The 9663-nt window shown below is 36.9% G+C and overlaps 1 protein-coding gene across 2 annotated transcripts; it reads right to left on the bottom strand.

Moving 5' to 3' along the window:
• Positions 1-709: 709 nt before the first annotated feature.
• LOC149960505 (uncharacterized) lies at positions 710-3037 on the bottom strand. 2 transcript variants are annotated; one of them, XM_090166883.1, is made up of 4 exons: positions 2984-3037; positions 2643-2870; positions 2056-2124; positions 710-1239 (listed from the first exon to the last, which is right to left on the bottom strand). In XM_090166883.1, exons 3-4 carry the CDS (start codon positions 2099-2101, stop codon positions 863-865), a joined length of 423 nt encoding a protein of 140 aa, XP_090023009.1. In that variant the 5' UTR covers positions 2102-2124; positions 2643-2870; positions 2984-3037; the 3' UTR covers positions 710-862. The 2 variants fall into 2 exon arrangements, with proteins under 2 accessions (XP_090023009.1, XP_090022973.1); XM_090166847.1 differs by having other exon boundaries at positions 2643-3008.
• Positions 3038-9663: the final 6626 nt, after the last annotated feature.

Below are 9663 nucleotides of genomic sequence, written 5' to 3'. Positions count from 1 at the left end.
ACGGTCGACTGGCTGGTTGAAATGATTTCGACCCACGACAGGATACCGGTGACTTGGAACCAGAAGTGGGGTCGGGTGCGGCTTTCAGACTTTATTATCGGGTTGGGTCGATTTCATTTTTCAAACTTTATTATCGGGCTGGACCCAATTTGCGTCAGCTCGGGTTCGGTTTTCGAATTTTATTATCGGTTGGACCCATTTATCCTCGTGAAGGCCCACCGAGACCTGTTCCGGATTCCACTAAAACCAGATTTCCGGGACCTAAAATAGCCGTAATTACTGGTGATTACTATGCGTTTACGGATAAAAACTTTGGCAGAACGGCCAAAACATGGGCCACTAGGCTGTTTGTCATACGGTTTTTATATCAGTCGGTTTTGTTGCTAAGCCATCAGATTTATGTTTGTCACAGAAAGCCAATTATTTTGTGTCACGTCATTTAAAAATTATTCAGAAAGAGGTTTATAGGGTTTATTCGTGAGACTAGTAGAGAAAAGGACGGCCATGACTCTAAGGCTGGGCTTGTAGGCGTAATAGAGAATTACCCTTACCTTCTGCTATAACGATAACGACGCCACAAGAATACTTATACACTCATAAGCTAACAAACAACGGATTTATAATGCATTATAACTGTTTTATTTGATAATAATTAGTACAATCTTAAAATTCAGAAAAAGAGAGGTTAACGACGTAAAATACGGTCCTTCCATCAAGACATTTTAGAAGCCTAAGTTATGTTAGGCTTACGAAACGCCTTGAAATAGCCTCATTAACTGAACTGTATGTTTTACACTTTTTTTCGTCTTTTACCTCTCTTACATAATATAACATTCGTAATTAAATTGTGAACAGATTTCGTCTATTGGCAAGAGGCTCCTGAGACACACATGTTGCCGGTTCTGACTGGAGGCGGAGTGCAAGACGAAGGAATGGTCTTCGAAGGATCGTCCATGAGGCATTTGAGAAGCGAATCCAAACCCAGCCCGTTAAGCAGGCCTCCCAGAAGGCCGCAGAGAGTTTCTAAAAGGCCGAGCTTGCCCACGAGACCGTTAAGAAGACCAGTGCCCGCGGCCGTAGCTGCATTCGGGGTCTGACAGAAATAGTCTTCGTTGCCGCACGTGCAGCAAACGTTTCCGTCTTTGACGCCAATGACGCAATTGGGGATCGTCTCATTGGCAGCAGCTTTGTCGCATAAGTTGCAAGCACCAGGGGCGGCGATAACCGAAATAATCAGATCTGAAAACACAAAATTTACATCAGTTTCATCATATTGTAACTTCTTAACCTGAACTGTGACACTGGATATTTTAAATGTCACGGTGCAGCTTAAGCTGCAGCCAATTAGTTTTACCCAAGCCACTTTTGTTTCTCTTTAAGGGGAATAATGTTTAATAAGTTCAATGAGGAATAATCGAATTTCACGCTTTTGATGCAAGGTTCGCTGTTCATTGACAGGGCTTGTCACCACCCTCCTACGCATTGTAAAACGGCCACCCGAATTAATGGCTTCAAAAGTCGTATGATGACTTAGTCCTAAGGAGGTGCCTTGGGTATTAGCCTAGCTGATTATTATTTAGAGTGATATGGGCCTTTGTGTGTGAAGTGTGTATTTGATATTCATTTGTTATCGTTACAAATAATAATCAAAATATTCGTAACATAACATACTACCTTTAATTTCCGGTTAAAATATTCTATCACCCAAAGTTTGGGTTATAATTGACTTATAAATGCTGAGTCATCCTGACGTTAAGCAATCTATTTAAGCCAATGGTCTAGTATCCAAGAACTCTTAAGGATCAGTCACATAGTACAAATAAACCGGTCCTTGCATTTCATGGGGTTTGCATTATTGTGTAGGCGTGACCAAGGTCCACACTCGACGGGCCTCGTGAAGACGGTTGGATTCGTGGGGTATACTGAGGTCTTCATCGTTGCTATTACTATTATACTAAGATTATAGAATGTAGAATCTTTCATGGTTTTTAGAATTGAAAAATTAATTAAATAAGAAGCTATAATCCCAATATAAAAAAATTAGTTTGAACTTACGATGGGAAACCAACATGAAAAGAAGCATGATCAATTTTCCAGGCATTTCGTCTCGTGAATTGCGATGATCTATTTCAATTGAGAAGATAAAATAATTGAGTGACAACGTTTTGTTGATTTTTGCCAAATTTTAGGGCAAGCAAAGGGGCACACTTAAAGCTTCTGGACGCAAAATTAACAGCACCAAATATCCTTCCAACATATCACTAAATTAATTTCAGGTATAAAGTTATTCACACAATAACAGAATTAAGCATTATGCTTCGTAATTGTCGTTAAGGTTGAATTAGAGTTGTCTCTAGAAATAAATCTCTTCTCCAAAGAAAGATTAGTCTCTAGAGAAACTTCTTTTTTTCAAAGAATATCTTGCCACCAGAGAAAATTGTCTAGACACAGAATTTCGTTTAGAGACACTACTCTCCAGATATAAAGTTTTTACCGTAGACAGAATCTGGGAGCGCATCGAAAAGAATAATTAAACTACTTAATTACGAAACCGACAAGTTTAAAGGTGGTATATAGAAATCTCAATATCTAATACCAAAGTTGCTCTGCAAAAACCGCTGCTAAGAATGAGAAAGACTTACCAATGAATGAAGAGAGCTGGATGTTGCTTGCTGGAAGTGTGAAATCCCGGTATTCGCTACGGCGTTTATATAGTATCTTAAATGTTAAAGTTGAGTCTACATTTCGTCCGTACAAGGTCGGAAGTTATGGTTCTTGCTGCAGATGACGAAATTGCCAGATTAATAAACCGATGCCCTAAATAAATTTATTTTCCCCTAGTTCCCCGAACAGCATAGTCTTCGTCGTCACTGTCAACGTTTCAAGAAAAACCGGTTTACGTCATTGAAAAGCACATGTTTCGGATGCATGTGAGAATTATGACTGATAAATCTAAAGCGAAAATTATTTAGTTTCGACGTACTTCTCCAACAGCAAAGTTGATCTCGTCAATGTCACCCTCCAAATGAATGTATGCCTACTCCAACGGAAAGTACATGTTTTCGGAAATATAGTATTGATTTATTCGAATATAAATCATTTGTTGTGAAATCGTCAAGTCATTGTTGCCTCATGGCAAACGAACGAGGGTTTCTCATCGCCTGCCTCCGCCAAAAAATAAATTTATTTATTTTTCTAATTAAAATTTTCGATGAGGTTTTAGTCATATTATTAATAAATGATACTTTAATAGTTAAAATACAGATAAATTAATTAAAGGACAAATAAGCATCGTATTCTACAGACCGAATAATGAAGACAAGCTAATGGTTTATTTTCTTCGTTAGAAGAATGGCTACCACGTTGGGTTGATGACGATAAATACCTAATGGATCTCTTAATTCAAAAGAATGACCTTCTCAAACGAAACGAATGTTTAAAATAGTCAATTTTATAATTTCGTAAATTTAATAATATTTCTTGAAGCAAGCATTAGTGAGATTTTCGAATTAGGTCACTGAATTTTCAAACTGAAATGTCGAGGAGGTTTTTGAAGGGCCACATTGGAGTTCGAAAAAATTAAATTTCATCAGAACTGTTACCCTTTAAAGTAGTGTTGTAAGTCGGAAAATTTTCCGCGGACAATTTTCCGTATTTTTCCGAAAAAAATAAAAACCAGTTTTCATTCCGTGATTAGTCTAATATATTGTTTGCAAATTGAAATAAAGCGGTATTTTGGACTCATTTTTTCGAATCTGAAAGTAAAACTAAACCTCTAGACTAGTTTAAACTGATTAACAATGTAACGCTATTAGTGGTTTGTAGTATGTTTACTGATATTAGACATTTTATATCGATATTAAGTTAGAAACATTTAAAACCATTAAAAGGTAATTTATACCTCAAATTTTTATTTTTCCGATTTGCGGAAAATTTTCCGGAAATTTTTCTGGAAAATTTTCCGCATTTTATTTTTCCGGAAAATTAACAACACTACTTTAAAGTATAAAATATAGGGACTCGAGAAGTGTTCCAAAAACACCACTGGTAAAAAACGGTAAATATTGGTTTTTAGGGTATAATTATGTGGGAAATCAAGAAAATTATTCAACAAACAAAATCTATGATTTATTTGCATTTTAAGTTTTTTTTTAAATTTCAGTATTAAATATAATAGTTTTCATTGTAGATTTATAATTCAATTATGGTAAATAATTCATGGATATTTATTATTAACCATTATTTACCATAATTTTCAACTTTTCCGATTTAAAACCAAAACGTTATTAACTATTTTTTATTACATTATTTACCGCCTGTAAAATACCAGTTCGGAACACTGAGACTCAAGCTATCAAAGTTAATTTTTTTCACTAATTAAAGGGAGTTTTCTGATTGTAAAAATCAGCTGCTAACACGCATTATAAACTTGTGTTTACCTTTATTAGCTTCAGTCATGCCAAAGCGGATCATTCATATTCCCTTTAATGACTCGTTTATTTTACCGATAAAGGACACACAATTTGTGAACGATCTTTGATTATACAAAGAGGAATTGAACCATTAAGGAAAAATGGCACTGGTTGAGTAAATAATTCGTTATCGTGTAGGATGACATAATACTTTAACTGGTATAATACCGACATTCGCTATTGAGACCTTCGCGAAATGCCAACAAATGTAACGTGTAGATTAGTTATCTGACGTACGTTGTCATTTCGTATGGCCCGCGAACACGACATCTGTAATTTTCCATGCAGGAAAGCGAAAAGAACTTTCAGGTACTCTGTATATTTTTTACTCAAAGGAACATATCACCGCAGAGAGAAGCATCCACGAAGAACGTATTTATTTATACTTGAGGAAGAACACAATCTCCAGAAATAAATTGTCTTGAGCATACCATATTCTGATCTCTAAGGGATTCTGGACTGATTTGTAGACATTTTAAAAATTTGAAATGTCTTTCAGTAGATAAGTTCTTGGTCTTTTCACCTTGATTAACGATAATTTTGGGTTTCCTATGGAAGCTATATTTTTCCTTTGACAAATGTGTCACACAACAAACACGCCCTATGTTAAAGTTAAAATAAGTTTGAGCAATAGCAAACCACACAAGCAGTACAAAAACCTTATAAGCACGACTCTTACAACATGGCCGACAATAAAAGTACCGACTTCAGTTTTGAGATTGCACTAGTGTATTGCGGTGGAAATTCAACTGATGAGACTCTATAGCGAAGGCTTAAACTTTAAAAATGGTTTCATGGGATCGTTGTGAGCTGATGGAAGGTTGCTACTTGGATTAGCAATAGTAGTGCCTAAATGGATAAAGCACTTCAGAAAAATTCCAACCACAAATGGCATAAGCAAGTCACGCGCCAGCTAGCGGGAATTCTTTGAAACAGCCGTAACAAACGGGACGACACGTGGTTTTATTTTTAGTCCTCACGTGAACTGAATTTGGATATAAATTCTATCTTGGTGCTTGTTGAAAGAAAGGTAAATAGTAACTATAATATTAAATGGTATATTTTTAAATTGTTCAAATTTCTGAAGTAATTTGATTTCAGAAAAATGTGGGAGAATTCATTCCATCAGATTTTTAATACTCCTTCAGTATCAACTTCTCCTTAGCCCATTACTGATTTTTTTTAATAATTGTAGTTCTGACGAAAGCTCAACAGATTCCTTTAAATTAGAAACGTTTATTTTGGATGAGAGTAATTCAAATTAATCCTTCGCTTCAGGTTAAAATAGTGTTGTTAATTTTCTGGAAAAATAAAATGCGGAAAATTTTCCGCAAATTTGAAAAATAAAAATTTGAGACATAAATTACCTTTTAATGGTTTTAAATGTTTTTAACTTAATATCGATATAAAATGTCTAATATCAGTAAACATACTACAAACCATTAATAGCATTACATTGTTAATCAGTTTAAACTAGTCTAGAGGTTTAGTTTTACTTTCAGATTCGAAAAAATGAGGCGAAAATACCACTTTATTTCAATTTGCAAACAATATATTAGACTAATCACGGAATGAAAACTTGTTTTTATTTTTTTCGGAAAAATACGGAAAAATTTCCAGAAAAAAAGCCTCGGTCATTTTCCTGAAAATTTTCCGAGCGGGAAATTTTCCGCGGAAAATTTTCGGACTTACAACACTAGGTTAAATTAATATTGAATTTGTAGAAAATAACGTTGTGATAACGTATATTTTTATTGGTGATTCAGTTTCTAGTTATTTCTCAAGGTCATTTTTGAATGTCTTTGAAGACATGGTTCAAAACTACTTTGACGAGAAAGTGGTGATTAGCAAATTGAAATTTCCTATTGAAACCTAGTTTCTAAACACAATGGATCGCGAGATAATGTTTTCACACCTTAAACCACGTCTTCAAGGTCATCCGATTTTATAAACTTTAAAAATTTCCACCATAATGAGTTTGTCTAGCAAATTTCGATGTAACACGAATTGGTTGCGAGTTATGTGCGTTTTCTTTCAATTTTCATTTTAACGACCTTTGTGATTGTGAAAAACAGTTCCGCGACTTCCAATTGGTCAAATTCGATCGAATCAAAGCTAATTAGGTCTACAATGTGACGTGGAACACTTTTCTAATTGGAACCAACTTTCTAACACTTACGGTTCTAACGTTAGTTTTTGGATGACATTGAAGACATGGTTCAAGGTCATTGAAATTTTTAAACTAAAGACCCTCAATCCTGATGAGGATGTTTAGCTAATGTCAGTACTCTAACCCGAGTATCTTTAGAGTTATCAGCTCCCGAACCTCGCTTTCGATTAACCACCTTTTTGTTTTTCATCTAGCATTTCTCGGCTTCCTATTGGTCACATCCGATCAGGTCAAACCTACTGGTACTTAAAAAGTCACTTGAAACACTTTTCTAATTGGAACCAACTTTCTAACACTTGCGGTTCTCGAGTTAGTTTTTGGATGACCTTGAAGACATAGTTCAAGGTCATCGACATATTCACAGTACGTGACCCCCTACATCTTGTATACGATTTCAAAATTTCAAAATCATACCTAAAACCAAGGACGTATATAAGGGGGGGGGGTTAGGGGGTTCAACGAAAGGAGCGCAACATTAAGAAATAAACAGTAAGACGTAAAATGAATTGAAATATCCGCAACGCAGCACAGTAAAATATTTTAATATTATATTAAATATATTGCTGTTCTGGTGGTACTGTATTATCCGGTCGTAGATAGAAACGGTTTCTGGTGTAGACCCTTCCTTATTCCGTTCGAATACCATATGATCGCGGTTGTGGTCCAACCTTCACTATTACGCCTTGTTTCCACTTTTCCTCCTTCCTTTGACGGAACCAAACTCGCGCGTTTTCTTTGATATCCGGGAGTTTCCTCGCTCGTCGATTGCCATACTTCTTTTGGTTTTCTTGACGTGCTCGAAGTGTTGTCAGTGTAGAATCGATCTCGAAGTTCGGTTTCAATCGCGATGGGTGCGTTTGTAATATTGATCGTATTCGTCTACCCATTAATAATTCAGTTGGTGACGCGAGGCCATTAGTTGGTGTGATACGATAGTCTAATAGTATGAAATGTAAATCTTTTCCCTCTTCGGCCGCTTTAGTTAGGGTAGTTTTTAGTGTCTGAACGGTGCGTTCGACTTGTCCGTTGGAGCGCGGATATAGTGGTGACGACATGTTGTGGTTAATGTTCCATTCGATGTGAAATTGCGTCATCGCTTCAGAGTTGAATGGTGGACCTTGATCACTCACTACTTCTTCCAGAATGCCGTGTCTCGCGTAAATGGCTTTCATAGCAGTGATAACCGATTGAGCTGTTGTACCATGCATCATTTGAACTTCAACATATTTCGAGAAGTAATCTACCATGAGAAGATACGTCTTCCCTTTAAGTTCGAAGAAGTCGCATGCTAACTTTTCCCAAGGTCGTGTGGGTAATTTTCTATCCGGAAATGGTTCATGCGGATTTCCTTTTTGATGCTCTTGACAAATTCGACATTTACTGATAAATTCTTCAATTTCACTATTCATGTGTGGCCAATAGAAATATTCCCTCGCTTTTGATTTGGTGGCAACCACTCCCCGGTGTGCAATGTGTAATTTCTCTAATACGTCTGGACGCGATGCTTTAGGTACGAGTAGTCTTTGCCCTCTACACAGAATTCCCTCAACTGATATGTGAAGTTCATTTCGGCAGTGCCAATATGACCTGGATAGTGACTCAGTTTTCGATTTATTTTCTGGCCATCCATTTTGCACATATTTAATGACTGATTTCAGTTCTTCGTCATTACGAGTAACTTCCTCAATTTCAGTCCATTTCTTCGTTGAGCCTTCTGCTATGAGACAAACTTTGACTGAAGGTCGTTTTTCTTCTGCTACGTCGCTGAAGGTCACATTTGGTAGTTGCGACCGAGACAACGCATCTGCGATAACAAGATCTATTCCTGGCACATATTCTAAAGTAAAGTCATATCGGTTTAAACGTAATAATAGTCGCTGTAGTCGCGGTGTGATTTTTTCATACGGTTTTTTGCTGCGTCCCAACAATGGTTTATGGTCAGTTTGTACCAAAACTGGTTCCATACGTGTAATAATTGAAATGTTCAAGTCCGTAAATTACTGCTAACAACTCCTTCTCTATTTGCGCGTATCGCTGTTGAGTGTCGGTAAGGGTTGCTGATCCGTACGCGACTGGTCTCTTGTCCTGAAGTAAGACAACTCCTAGTCCATGTTTGCTCGAACCAACGGAGACTGTTACACGTTTGTTATTATCAAACAATTGAAGACAAGGCGATTTAATTAACGCTTGTTTGATATTGTCAAAATCTCGTTGCGTGTTAGCATCCCATAACCACACTGAGTTCTTCTTCAAAAGTTGACGTAAGGAATGTGTCATGTCAGATAAGTGTGGTGTGAACTTGGTTTGGTACGTGACCATTTTTAGAAATCGTAAGAGATCTTGGCGATTCTGTGGTATAGCAAAATTCTTTATCGCTTCTAGCTTCATTGGATCTGGTTCGATGCCATTCGGTTGTATGATGTGGCCTAGTAGTTTAATTTTCAACTTCGCTAGTTGCACTTTGGCCCGATTGAATTTTAAATTCACTTCCCTCGCAATCGTGAGCGTTCGTCTTAGCAATTCGCAATGTTCCGTAATATTCTTTGACCCTAGGGGTGTGTCATCAAAGTACGGGTTCACTTGCGGTTCATTCTCATAGATCTCATCAATTGCTCGTTGGAATTCTTCTGGAGCGTTAACGAGTCCAAACGGTAATCTTAAATACTTGAACCTTCCCCAAGGTGTGGTAAACGTAGTTAGTAAAGACGATTCTTCATATAGTTTAAGTTGCCAAAACCCGTCTTTAGCATCGAGGACTGTGAAAATGGAACACCCTTGTAGACTTGAAAACAATTTTTCCGCTTTTGCTATTGGGTAGCGAGGTTGAATTATTGCTTCATTCAGTGGTCTTGGATCGAGGCAAATTCTACTTTTCGTTGGCGTTTCTTTAATAGCCATGTTGCTGACCCATTCGGTAGGCTCTGTGACTTTTGAAATAATGCCCATTTCTTCCATTCGTCGAAGTTCAGCTTTAACTTTATGGTGCTGCGCCAATGGAATATCGAATGGTACGCTAACGTG

The sequence above is a fragment of the Leiobunum rupestre genome, chromosome 1, assembly GCF_980474605.1.
Source record: "Leiobunum rupestre chromosome 1, qqLeiRupe1.1.hap1, whole genome shotgun sequence".
In the NCBI taxonomy this organism is placed as follows: Eukaryota; Metazoa; Arthropoda; class Arachnida; order Opiliones; family Sclerosomatidae; genus Leiobunum; species Leiobunum rupestre.
The sequence above is the reverse complement of the archived record's forward strand: the minus strand, read 5'-3'. Positions and strand labels throughout refer to the sequence as shown.